The 14,039-nt window shown below is 41.5% G+C and overlaps 1 protein-coding gene across 4 annotated transcripts in view; it reads left to right on the top strand.

The window, feature by feature from the left end:
• The first annotated feature begins 2,047 nt into the window (after window positions 1-2,047).
• Window positions 2,048-14,039, top strand: part of LOC128607100 (protein unc-13 homolog C) — a 179,760-nt gene continuing 167,768 nt past the window's right edge. For 3 of the 4 annotated variants that reach the window (XM_053623744.1, XM_053623745.1, XM_053623741.1), the window contains exons 1-2: window positions 2,048-2,187; window positions 3,996-7,497. In XM_053623744.1, the coding sequence (XP_053479719.1) occupies window positions 4,239-7,497 (3,259 nt within the window). In that variant the 5' untranslated portion in view covers window positions 2,048-2,187; window positions 3,996-4,238. Of the gene's footprint in view, window positions 2,188-2,210; window positions 7,498-14,039 lie in introns of those variants that run through there. The other variant, XM_053623743.1, reaches the window with a different exon arrangement.

The following is a 14,039-nucleotide window of genomic DNA, read 5'->3' as shown; positions in this document are numbered from 1 at the left end:
TGGGGACTTCATGGTGGTAACCGTAGCTCCCCATCATCACAGCACCACAGTGTTGATTAGTTTCCTTATTATTCATATACTTCATAACAGCACCGCAAAGAGTGTTTAATACCTCACGTAACAACTTTAACGCGCTTTAGCTAGATTTTGGGCTAGAATAAGGGGCCACTGTAAACAATTACACATTTGTAAACGAGTGTAATCATTTTAACTCTTTTTTCAGTGTTGGATTTGAACTGAAATTGCTAAATGAATAATGTAAATTAGCACATCACTAAAGCTAGCTCGTGAGCTAATGAGCTAATGTTACCATAGCAATAATGCAATTATGTTTAAATAACGGAGTAAGACAAAAAATGTGATAGTGAGTAAATTCCTATTAGTTATATATGTATAGCACCCTAAAGTTCTACGAGGAACCCTTCCACAGAGGGCTTTCCTTTCACAAGTTGCACTTTTGCTTTTTGAGTTTGGAAATCTTTAAATGCTTCACGTGTAAACGTGTCCTGGGTTACACACGTTCTCTGGAATGTTTTAGACGGGATTCCAGAGATCATTATCAAACGTCTGATTTTCCTGAAGAGTCTGGAGAGTCTAAGGATTGATTTTGGACGTCATTTGCCAACGATGGTACGAGTTGCGGGAAAGTATAATACCGCGCAGAGGCTAATGCTAACTAGTTGAAGGTTGATTTGCTAGTTAGGATCAGTCAGGAGTCTGCTGTGGGGATATACGGCTGTAGTTCTATATCTACAGAGTGGAATAATGGTGTACGGTGCACATTGTGGTGTTCTGTAGAGAGATCTAATTACCGCAGCTTATGCAGTGAGACGGGCGAGAGTGTGGTGTTGTGGGTTCTAGTCTTCTGAGGACAGTTTCGGTTTTATGCGAGAGAGAGAGAGAGAGAGAGAGAGAGAGAGAGAGAGAGAGAGAGAGTTTGACGTTTAAGGTCTCTTGTATTCATTCAGAGACCTATATTTTTTATGAAAACAAAATGCAAATATGAATCTCATCATAAAAAGCGTATCGTTTTCATGAGAATTCGAAATAAATAAATAAATAAATAAATAAATGAAAGAATAAACATAATGCAAATAAATCAAAAGAGAAATAATTATTCAGTTCCATAATACTGTAAAGACAAAGAGGAGAGACATAGAGAACGAAAGAGAGAGGGAGGAGAGATATAAAGAAAGACAAGGAGACAAAGAGAGATATAGGGAGAGAATGAATGATTGCAAGAAAGAGAGGGATGAAAAGAGAGACAGATAAAGAGAGAGAGAGAGAGAGAGAGAGAGAGAGAGAGAGAAGAGAAATGAGAAGACCGAGATAGACAGACAAATCGATAGATAGAAATAGGCATCATACGCATCTCTCTTCATTATCAACATTTCTCTCTCTCTCTCTCTCTCTCTCTCTCGCTCACACACACACACACACACACACACACACACACACTCTCATTTGCTCTCCTCCCTCTCCTTCCCTACATCACTCCATCCCCTCCTCACTCTCCTCACTCCTCTCTCTCTCTCTCTCTCTCTCTCTCTCAGCATCACGTGTGTTTCTCTCTGAATGAGAGCGAAGCGTGAAGCTGCCTCATTCCTCGGGGCTTTCAGCTCATCCCAGATCTCACTCTATTTCTTTCTCTCGCTCTCTCAAACACACACACACACACACACACACACACACACACACACACAGAGAGGAAGGCAGGGGGGCTTCCTCTGTCCCAGACACGCTGTCTGCCTCTCTCGTCTGGGACAGGAGAGCGAGCGAGTGACGGGAGAGAACGGTAGACAGAGAGAGGAGGAGAGAGGAGAAGAGAGGAGGAGAGAGGAGGAGAGTAAAACCATGCTTCTACATTCACGGGCATCAGCTCAAGGTTGAATGAGGGAAGAGATGGAAAACGGAGAGCGAGAGAAGAGGAGGACGAGGAGCTGAGGAGAGAGAGTACAGCGTTCTTCATTCGTTCGAAGAGGCTGCTGCTGCAGATCTCTCTCTCTCGCTCTCTCTCTCTCTCTCTCTGTCTCTCTGTCTCTCTCATCCGTTCATACTGAGGATGCTCCGCTAACCGTCATCTCCGTGGTTTAGCGCGATAACCTGCAGCGCCTCCTGCGTGCTAGCTTCAAAAAAAAAAATAACGTGGCTGGATTTTTATCACACTTTTCCAAGGACCGCCTCAAGGTATGCTTTCCTTTCTTCGTCCCTTCCTTTTATTCTTCCTTTCTTCCTTTTGATTCGAGCAGCTCCTGTCTTCTTGTTGCTTCGACATCATCTGGAATTTCTCACGCTGGACGTGTGGCTGCACTGGAATGACGTGAAGATGTATTCGTGCTAAAACCGAATCGTTCGGAAAGGATTTGCACGCATGTCATTGTTGCATGCAATTTCTCACTGTTGCATGAGACACATCAACGTGGCTTCATGCATCAAACACACACACACACACACACACACACACACAGGAGACCGTCCGTGTGTTGCCAAGGGGTCAAATTTGAATGCTGCAATCTTCCAGTGAAGAAATCCTCCTGACCCGAGGGAACGTAGCGTATATCTCCGGCATGGCTGATATATATTACATACACACAGAGGTTTAGCACACGTTTGGCTGAGTGCTCAGGCTTGGTCGACACCCTGGGCAGCCATGATTGTTTTGGTTAATTCATGGAACTCTATGAGGAAGTAAAAGGTAGTAATTAGATGCTTGATTGGAGGCGAAATGGGAAGGAAGTGGAGGGAGGGAGGGAGGGCAGGAGGGAGGGAGGACGGGGGTTTACTCAGGGTGACGACAGAATAGAAGATGAGCAAGAAGTCGTAAAGGGTAGTAGTAGGTGGGTGGGGCTCGTCTTTCTCTGTCTTTATCTCTCGCTAGTCTCTGGAACCTCTTGTTTTTCGGCAAGTGTTTAGAACGTCGAGTTTGTTCTGAATATGATTTTGACAGCTGGAGCTACATCAGCACGCCTGCGTATACGTGTGGCGTGGAAGACATCGAAGACTCTCAAAGACTTGAGTGGTTTTTAGGCTATCCACGTGACAAATGGCTTGCACAAACCCGTGCACTTATGATACGAGGATAAATCCTGACAATTCTCTGCCTTTGGCTAGTTTACTCAAGAAGAGCGGGAGGGAAAAAAACGGAGGGGGAGAACGAGAAAAGGAAGAAGGTCTAATGAGCTTTGCTTTTATTGGAACTGTTGCACAGCAGTCAATGGCAATAAATCAGAGTGTCTGCACTGAAGGACTGAATTCCTAACCAAGCGAGAAACAGATAAACAAATTAATCAGTCTGGTCACAAAATTAGCAGCATTGTAAATCTTTTTTTTTTTTTTTTTTTTTTTTACAGTGGTTTGGATGTCACACTGTAAAAGTGGGAATTTGTGCCTGACATGAAGTAGCTGCTTTCATGAAAAATACATCTGACGTGGTTTTGAGTTCCGATTTTCTCCAGACTGACTGGATGATCTGAAATCAAGCTTTCCAGTCGTGTTTAGACCTTTAAACTTGTACTTGAGTCAAGCTTAGAACATAAACCTTTTACTTGAGGCATGCTATTTGAAATCTTTCACTTTCTTGTAATAGTTTGAAGTACTTCAGTAACTGCTGGTATGGATGTGTTCTCCCCGTGTCCATGTGGGTATCCTGTAAGTTCTTCAGTTTTCTCCTACTTCCCAAAAACATGCCGATGGGAGGACTGGCGACTTACATGGTCCCCAGGGGTGAACTAGGCAATGCGTGTGTATGGTGCTGTACGACGGACATGGCATAGCATCCAGGGTGTATTCCTGATTCATTCCAAGTGTGCCCTGGATAGACTCTGGATCCACCATGACCCTGACCAAGATAAAGCGCTCAATGAAAATAAATAAATAAAGAAATGAATTCTGAGAGTTAGCGCAGCATCGTGTAGCAGTATTGGGCTTTAGAGAAGCAATATATTGTGATCATTTTGTTCAATGTGGCATAATTACTTATCTTTTTCTCTTTACAGACACACAAGGCTATCTGTGAAGAAGACAGCTGGATTCTTCCCGCTCTAAGGATATACAACATTTTGGCTTGGCACTGCAGCTTCTAAGGGCATATTTCTCTGTTCTCTTCTTTTATCCCTCAGGGTTGACTTTAAAAAAAAAAAAAAAAAGGGGTTTTGGTCTGTTGTTGGTCCCCACTGGATTTAACACCAGATCTGCATTGCTGAATTTGGAATGCAAACACGTTAACCCTATTGCCCTCCATGGTTTCTGCCCATGTAAAAAAGCTATCGTCTTACATTTTTAAGATTTGCAAAGGAATGTTTACAAAGAAACTGGCAAATACCACAAAAAAGAAAGAGAGTAGCGAAAACAAAAAAGATCCTAAGATATCTCCTGAACTGCATGCTCGGAATCAGACTTTTTCCACCACGTTGAAAAGCACAGTTAAAAAGATATCTAAATGTTCTTCTGCACGCAATCTATCTACTGAGGAAGACGACGGCAGGAACGACTGCTCTTCCCTTTCTCCCACGTTCAGTTACCGTGTAGCAATTGCTAATGGACTGCAAAAGAATGCTCTCCTACTGAACAATAATGAATTTCATGAAGTGTTATCCATCGACAGTAGTTACACTGACTCTTTAAACGAGGCCAAACTTGTCCATAGATTCGATGAACAAAAAGCTTACACAATGCCAGTAAGAAGGAATAGGAAGAGTATGATTAGTTTGGCACCTTCTGATGGCAGCTCAGAAGGGGAACGTGGAGAGCGAAGCAGTCTCCACACTCTCCGACTAGGTGCTCTGAAAAAGCTTCGGAAATGGAAGAAGAGCCAAGAATGTGTTTCTTCAGATTCCTCAGAGGCTAGCACCTGGAGGAAGACACTTGGCATTAGGAGCAAGTCTCTGGATCGGGCTGGGAGGCAGCAGAAGACGACTACCCTGGAACCGGGATCCAGCTCCACAGGCTGCATCAGTCAGACGCAAGATGTCATGGAAATGATCTTCAAAGAGCTTCAAGGAATCAGTCAAATAGAATCGGAGCTCTCAGAGCTTCGAGGGCACGTCAATGCTTTGAAAAGCTCTATCGATGAGATCTCCAGCAGTGTGGAGGTGGTGCAGAGTGAAATTGAGCAGCTTCGCTCAGGATTTGTGCAATCCAGACGAGAGACAAGAGACATCCATGACTACATCAGACAGCTAAGCCAACAGACGAACAAAGCAACTTTGAGATTCCTAAATGTGCCTGAAGAAAAATTCGAAAGAACCGAGGATCTAATTTATCACATTTTAAAAGAGAAAATGGGTTTTGTTGAAGCACACAAGACACTTAAAATTGAACTTGCCCATCGATTGGGGCAACAAAGAGAATGTTCAAGTGCTAAACCTCGTCCTATTATAGTTATTTTTTCCAATCCTCAAGACAGGGATTTAGTTTTGAAAAAGTGCTACAAGCTCAAAGGCAGTGGAATATCAATCTCAACGGATAGTCTTGCACAAGAGTCAAAAGAGAGGAAAGATCGGGGGATGACCTCTTCTCAGACCTATGAAAGCATGGACATGAAAGTGTCAAGTGCCAAAGACAAGGCAGAGAGTGATGACTGGGACTCACTGGACAGTGATAAGGAACTAGATGAATTAAACAAAAACAAATATGCAATCGTGCCCAAACCACCTCAAAAAACTAAATCTGACAAAAAAAAGTCTCACGATCACAGGCGGTCTACAGATGACACCACATACTCGGTGCATTATGCTGATGATACTGTTTATGATGAGAAGCAAAACAAATCTTACTATTCTGACATGACTCCAGGATGGCTCTCCCAGAGTGATTACTCCACTCCCAAGCTCAGTCGCTCAGAATCTGACTGCTCCAAACTGTGCCCATCTTACTCTGAAGATTTTTCTGAGAGCCAGTACTTCAGCAGAGTTAACGGATGCTCCCTGCTCTCTTCGTCAGATCAGGAGCTCTGGCAGCGTAAACAAGAAGACATGGCTTCTTCCTGGTACGCGAGCCCACCCAGTCAAACGCTCAGTCAGGAAAACCCGCCATATGTGGAGCACAATGAAGTGGAGACCACTGAGACCATTGACAGTGGTGTCAGTAATGGTCTGGTGTGTATATCAGGGGACAGAAGTCACTATAGTGGCTCCCAACTTTCTCTGCAGGGTGACCTTTCACCTTGGAAAGACTGGCATCACCTTGAACAAGGAGCTGACTCAGGCTTGGATGCTTCAACCGAACAAAATATAGTCTCAGAAATCAGTAGCCCATTTGACCCTGCTGCTAACCCTGGTTTCCCTGAAAAAATTACAAAATGCCTCGAGGTCGATTTGCAGTTTGAAGGTGAAACCTTTTTAACATTTGACAGTACACCTGAGACAACCCAAGAACCGGACATGGAGCCTGAGTTAGAACCTGAGCCAGAACCAGAACCCGAACCTGAGCTAGAACCTGAGATAGAAGCTGTAATAGAACCAATGAAAGTGCAAACACCTGTGCCAGAACGAAAACCAGAAAAGAAGCCTAAGACCAAGCCGAAAACACAAACCAAGCCAGAGTCTGCCCCGCAGACTCTGCAACGACACGAGAGTAAGGGAAACCAACTCCAGCAAAACCAAAAGTCTTCCAGTATGTACCGTAGCCAGAGTGAAATCAGGCCTGAAAAGGTTGAAGAGGTCCCCAAATCCTGGAGCAGCAGGCTGAGCATAGACTTGTCTGAAAAGACTTTCAGCTTTGGAGGCTTTGGCTCCACCTTACAGAGGGCCAAATCGGCTCTGGAAGTTGTCTGGAATAAGGGATCTCAAAGCTCCACTGCTCCTGCCGAAGAGCCGAGTACTATCCCCTTTATAGGCCGGTTCAGGACTATGTCTCAGTCAACAGCCAACGATTCTAGCACCACTATTGACTCTGATGTCTACAACGAGCCCTTCTACTACAAAGGTGATGAAGATGAACAAACCACGGAGCAACCTGTGGACAGTGAGACACATTATGTCGAAGTGATGGAACAGGTGCTAGCCACCCTTGAGAACAGAACAAATGCCAACGAGGAAGAAGAGGAGGACCAAGAAGATGAGTATGAAGTCTCACAAGAATATGACATTTTGCAAGAAGGGAACCCAGTTTTGGAATACGACTGCAGCTTAGATGAGCAATATGATGAAGAATACAGTGAGGACTATGATGAAAACCAGATGACCGAGAACAGGGAGGAGTATGAGGCCATGATCGAATACATAGAAGAAACAGAGGAGGCAGCAGATGAGGCTGATGAACAAGAGGACGAAGAAGCAGAAGTCGAGGCGGAGTTGCAAGACATGGCACAGGCACAAGAAGCAGAGGAGGACAAAGAAATTGTGACTCAGGAAGACGAAAACAAAAATGTCACAGAAGCTCCAGCACCAGTGGAAGAACCAGCGCCCAAGAAAAGGACACGACCAACGTTTAAAGAAGCTGCTTTGAGAGCATATAGGAAGCAAATGGCTGAGCTTGAGCAACAGATTCTGGCTGGAGGTAGGTACTTGCTCATTCGACCTCCAGATAATTATTTAATGCAGCTTGAAGATGCAGGTTTTATGACAGGGTAATCAATAATGATGGCTTAGGAAGAATTTAAAAGACAAGGTTCCTTTTGTTTTCAGCTAATTTGGCAGGATGTACTTTGTGGTCAGACTATATGATTGTAAACCACAATATAAGTGAAAAACAGAAAGAGGGTCACCGACTAACTCATGTCTGAGTGGCTGTGCTTTAATGCTAGAAACCTCTGATTCTTTTGAAGGCTTTGAAGGTAGTCCGGGAAAGGGCTAAACATTGATTGCAGGTGTTTGATGTGGAAGATGATATTGGGCCTTTTAAATTTGCTATTGATTTATGTGTGTGTCTGTGTTTGTGTGTGGTCATAGTGGGGACAGCGATCTTATAGTGTTTCAGTCAGTCAGAAATTATGCCGGTGGACACAAGTGGCGCAAATGGTGCTACTACTCTTCACAGAGATGGAAATATGAATCTACCATTACATTGCACACATACACCATTCAGTCCGTTTGAACGGAACCCTGGTGTGTTCTCCCCCTCGGTGTGGTTCTTCAGGTACGTGAGGACACGGCGATCACACTCAGGCCTGAGAGCATCTTGGTCCACTTCCAAGCGAACTCTAGTGATATTTAATTGCGGCAAGAAAATGTTATGTTTTGGGGTTGCAGCTTGTTTTTGTAGAACTTGTAAGTTGCTAAACTGAACCCTGAGGTGCAAACTTTGAAAATGTGTTCGTGACATTTGGGCTGACAAGCAAAAAGAGAAAATGAGCTAGTTTACATACTCATCTAGTCAGTTATTTAGTGCTGGTTGGTGCATTTTGTGATTTCTATACACACACACACACACGGTAACGGTTTGTTTACCCTTTTCCATCTGACCAAAGAGTGTAATGAGCATGTTTTCAGTCTTACGCCAACAGTTTCTTTGTTTTCTTGTTCAATTATGTGTGAAACCAAAACAAACCAAATACCCTTAATTGACTAAAATTGCAACGTTCCATTCATGCTTTTCATTGAATTAGCGATTACTACTGAGAAAACATACTGTGTTTAATGGGTCACCGGGTACCAATTCCAGACCCAGTGGTTTCCTTTCAGCCACAGATAGACTAGTGTCTGAATGCAAGGGCTGACTACTTTGTGTGAGTACAACAAACTTGACAGTATGCTTTGGTTGAGAGCACTTGAGTGGTGTGGAGTTTATTACAGTCAATCTAGGCAACAGGGGAATTTCCGCACTGCCTTACTCACTTTACAATCTGCCAGCTCTTGACCTAGATGTGAGACATACATTCAGAAAGCACAGTGACTTCACACTGCACGCTCTCATCCCTGGCATGAATAATGATGGAATACAGCTCTGTTTTACAAATCAGATCCCGTCTTCAGTATTTCCTCATATTTCCGCTCTGATACATCCGCTCTGATACATCCAGCTCAACTCGTTCAGAACCTGATAATTGATGATGAGTGGGTTATGAGAATTGCAGGCAAAGCACCGCGATAAACTCTCCAGTGTTCGTTTAGCTCATAAACAATTAAACTCAATCAGGTGGAGATTTGTATTTGTGTAGGAGTTCATTTAGCACGTGTGGATGTTTGATGATTAAAAGGTGCAGTGCTGTCGCCTACTAAACGCGTAAAAAAAAAAAAAAGAAGAGAGGAACACACACCTGCAAAGAAGGCTGTGGATGTTCCTCAATGGATAGCCTAAAGGCAGCAATTTCTGTAAACAATTCACACTCAAGTCTCAATCTTTGATCAGTTTAGATCTCCAGTTTGTGATGAGAGACGTCAATTTAAAACGCTAATGATGCTCACACTCAAGTTCCTTTTAAAACCCTTAGCACTGCTTGACTTACAGTTGTAGCATACAGTTTGAGAAGAGCAATGATTTATAATCGCACTACCTGGGTCTCGACCAGATGTTCCTCTGCAGGTTTCTTCCTCATGTCACCTCAGGGAGAAAATGTACTTGCTACTGTTTGATTGAGTATGTGCATGGAGCCCTGCAATGGACTGCCATCCCATCCAGAGTGTATTCACTCCCACTGTTGCCAGGATAGACTCTGGGTCCACCACCACCATGACCAGGATAAAGCAGTTACAAAAGATTAATGAAATCTGTCATCACACAGTGACCTAGTAGGTAGCTTTGCTGCCTGGTTCCTGGTTCAATCCAGAGCTCAAATTTCTGTGCATGTTCTCCCTATGTCTGGTTGGGTTTCCTCCGGATTCTCCGTTTTCCTTCCACATGCTCAACACAGCCAGTAGGTGGATTGGTGAATATAAATTGTGAATGAGAATCAAAATGCACGCACAGTGCCCTGCAATGCGTTTGCATCACAACCGTGTGTACACCAGCTTTGCATTTAATGTTCCTGGGATCCGCTATGCCCAATATTAAGCACTCACTAAAGATGCATGAATTGAGAATAATTTTGTAATGCTACAAGTCACAAATGTGCTTTTTTTCCCCCCTCAGATTACTCAGATTACTGATTGTAAGGTTGTGAGTTTGAATCCCAGTACCACCAAGCCTGAGCAAGGCCCTTAGCCCGCTCAACTGGATAAAAGCATCTGCCAAATGCTTGGTGTTTACTTTGCAAAGAGCCGGGAAGGAGCAAGTACCTTAGAGCACCGTTGTGTTTCCTCATTTACCGTCAGTTCCCTTGTAATTATTTTAACGAGACCCTATGACTCATCTTGATGGCAAACACGGTCCAGGTCGAAACCTTAAAAAAAAGATTAATGCTAATCCCTGAAGTTCGGGAAGCACTGATTGAATCAGTGGCAACAAAAGCAATCGCATTCGTAAACTCCGAACTCTGCATCTGCATCAGTTGCTGTCATTTAACAGAACTGGGGTTTTTTCCTCCTCGTCATGTGATAGCTCTTTAGAGCAGGAAATAACATATCTTTCATGGCTGATAGAAAGAGACCGAGAGGAGGAAAGGTGAAAAACCAAGATGTGAGAACGTCTAAGAGATAATGTTAAAGCTCTTCCAGACATTTGAAAAGCCAGAAAGGACTCGGAGAAATTGTTCTCACTGCCAGGCTAATCATCACTCAGCTGCTACTGTATTCAGATGCTAATCCACACTCCCGAGGGCATTCACTAACCAGGTTAGACTCGCTCATAATATACAGTCCTTTCAGAAAGTCTTGGAACAGCAAGGCCAATTCTTTTGTTTGTGCTGTACACTGAAGACATTTGAGTTTGAGATCAAAAGACAGATGCGAGACGATCCAACTTATCTGCAGAGTTCTTCTTTTACCTGTTTGTAAAGTACTGCTTTTTCCTCATTTCTTATTCAAAAAAACGTCATCTTTTCTCATAACAGCAATGGTGTCTAGGAGAAGAAGAGAGGAAAAGAAGTGCCGGCTTTAGAAATGTTGTACCTTTGGGTCTGCAAAACGTTTAATACATAATATATCCTGCTAATGGACATAGGGTTAGGGTTGAAGTCCAAACCAAGCGTGAAAATCTATTTCTATCCTGCGTCAGTGGGAATGAGCGCTAATATCACTCGCTATAATCGAATCTGCTGCTATGTACGGTACACTTATGTATTTATCATTACGTTATATTTGCATGATCAGAATTACCATGATGTTTGGGCGATATTGAATTGTTCCTGCTCACAATCTAACATTTAATGAAAACGATTTCAATAAACAACGAACAATTTCACTGTCCAGAACAGATCATAAGATTTAGTGTACAGGGAGAACAAGAGTGGACCGAGTACTGAGCCCTGGGGGACTCCTGTAGCAACACTCTGGGGGTACTTTTTATGCCTCCGCTGCTCAGTGGTGGTGGTATTGTGTTTTCCTGAATGTTTGTAGGATTTATATGGAATGATCATTGTAACCAGGAGATGAACTGATCAGATTGTGGAATTTATCCAAACGGAGTCAAGGTCACAGCAAGGTCGGATGTCTGAAATACTTTTTCTTCAATAGCTTTTGAAGTATATTTAAGGGTATTTCTGACATACGCATTAGTAACATGAAGGACTAGACTTGTTGTCAGTGAAGGCATCCCATTGTCTACTTTAACTTGAGTGAAATGTGAAGATGTACTTGAACTTTTACCAGATTAAAAGTGAGTTACACTTTAATTCCGGGTACTTTTACTACCCCTCTTTATTATACTGTAAGTTTACTGTTTACTATAAAGCAGAAATTGCCTATAACTCTAGTCCATGTTCTCAAAATTCTACATTCACTTGTAAAGCACAATTTTCCCCCCCAGATAAGTAGATGTATATGCAATATGGGAGCAGTTATCAGCTGACAGGCTTTGTGCTCATACAATACATGAAATAACCCAAATCTTTCGGAGAGGCTACATGCACAGCACATCCACATATACAGGAACATTTCCTGGGTTGGTTGATCATAGCGTCCTAAACAAAATGCTGTATAAGGCCGTTGCACCAACTGATCATAAACTACACTTTTTACAACAACCTGTACAGAATTTACACCTAGTCAGGAGTCGTTTCCATGAGAACCACAGAATAATAAACCACAGCTACTGTATTTCATCCCAGTGGTGTGTGGGTCATATTTATAGTGAGAGGTTTTTAAACGTCGATGATTAGACCACTAACAGACTCACACCATCTGAAAAGGCTTTATTTTTTCCCCCTTCTAGATAAATGCATTCATTTCTAGAATTTCTTATTGTTTAACCAAGTATTTCTCTTTTTTTTTCTTTTCTTTAACTTTTTTACTCATAATTTTTAGGTATTGTTATTTAGTTAGTTTTGTTTTTTCACTGTTTTAGTATTGCGTTTTTTTTTGTTGTTGTTGTTGTTGTTGTTGTTGTTTGTTTGTTTTTATATGTCTTTTCTTACTGTGTTTTTGTTTTGGTTTTATTTTTTATTATTGTTTTTTTTAAATTCTCTCAGTTATTACATTTCTTCACTTTTTGTTATTGTGTTTATTTTTAGCTTTTTTGGAAGGTTTTTTTTTTTTTTTTGCTTTTTTTTACTTATTGTATGTTTATTTATTTTTACTTTGTTAGTTGTTTTTTTTAAATCATTTTTTCTTTTATTGTTTTATCTCATTTGTTAATAATTGTTTTTTTTCATTGATATTTTGGTTATTCAGCAATATTTTTTTAATGCAGACTGTATCAGCAGTGAGTTCGTGAGAAATTCATATAAATTTGAACAAGAGATGGTGATGGTTATAGATTTCCTTTGAGTTCAGGGAGCAGTAAGAAAAAAAAAAAAAGACCATCTCGAACCACAACATTCAGACTCTTTATAAACACTGATAGTATGGATTATGACAAATTCGCGAGTGCGACACAGTGTTGAATTTAATCGGGTTTTAATTTTCGCTGTTGGGAAAGCACGAACTAAAAGGTTGGTTATAAGCTACACAATAGTAGTGGGAGTGTGATTAAAGATTTTTTATATTAGTAACTGTATTTCTTAGCTGCTGTTACATACCATTTTTAGGGGGAAAGGGTTAAGTCTAGAAGCTTAACTATCCAGATAAGCTAATAATAATTTTCTAAAAGCGTACCAGTCTTAGGTGCACCTTGCTTAAACACTAACCATGTTATGAAAATTTGCCAGCTAGCATACAGGTTAATAATCCACATTTAGGATTTCTAGCCCTTCTAATGATACTGATCATTAAACTTGAATTTATCATTAAATAAACTGTATAATGTGTACATAAGGAACATGTAACATCGTACTTCTGTCCCCTTTAAAGCTTATGAATTTATAAATATGTGGCTTATTGAAAATCTCCTAACACCCCTTTGGAATAAAGATTCTGCTAATTGCTTGGAGTATCCATTAGCTTTTAACCAGACGCTAACGAGGTGAGCATCACGCTCCACTCTGAGGCTGGAGATCCGGAGATCGACCCGGTCGAGGTCTAGAGAGTTTCAGTGTTTCTGACACCATTAGTGGCATTCCCTGTGGGTTCACGAAATAATCAGGAGATTTTATTTAAACGTTCAGGTTTCAAATGCTAAAATAAATTGTACACAAATGCGCGATCATCTAGGAGGCGTAGCTTAATGTTTAAACATGCGAATGTACATTTACATGGTCTTACCCATTGTTATGAATGAATAAGGGAATTTGGCCTGTGTGTTACTTCATATTTATACCCCTGGGAAACAGGAAGTCATGGTTGAACAATTTCCTGTTCCGAGTCACCCAGGTGCACTAATAAAATGTAAAATATCAATGGGAATATACTTCAAATATATTTTTCTTAATATGTATTCATAGGCGTGCCAATAATTGTTGCACACCTATATTTAACAAAGATTTTTTTTTTTCAATAAACCTGTGTTGTGTTTGCAATTGTTTGATATCTATGAGAGCAGAGTATTTTTGTGAATTTTTTAAAATAAAAGATCGAAAGGTTAAGCACAAAAGACAATTTTTCACAGCCTTCTTTGCTCAGATTTACCAAGGGGTGCCAATATTAATGGAGAGCACCGTATTGTATATATAAGACAAGCCTTTCTATGTA

Source organism: Ictalurus furcatus, chromosome 4, assembly GCF_023375685.1.
Source record: "Ictalurus furcatus strain D&B chromosome 4, Billie_1.0, whole genome shotgun sequence".
NCBI lineage: Eukaryota > Metazoa > Chordata > Actinopteri > Siluriformes > Ictaluridae > Ictalurus > Ictalurus furcatus.
The sequence above is the reverse complement of the archived record's forward strand: the minus strand, read 5'-3'. Positions and strand labels throughout refer to the sequence as shown.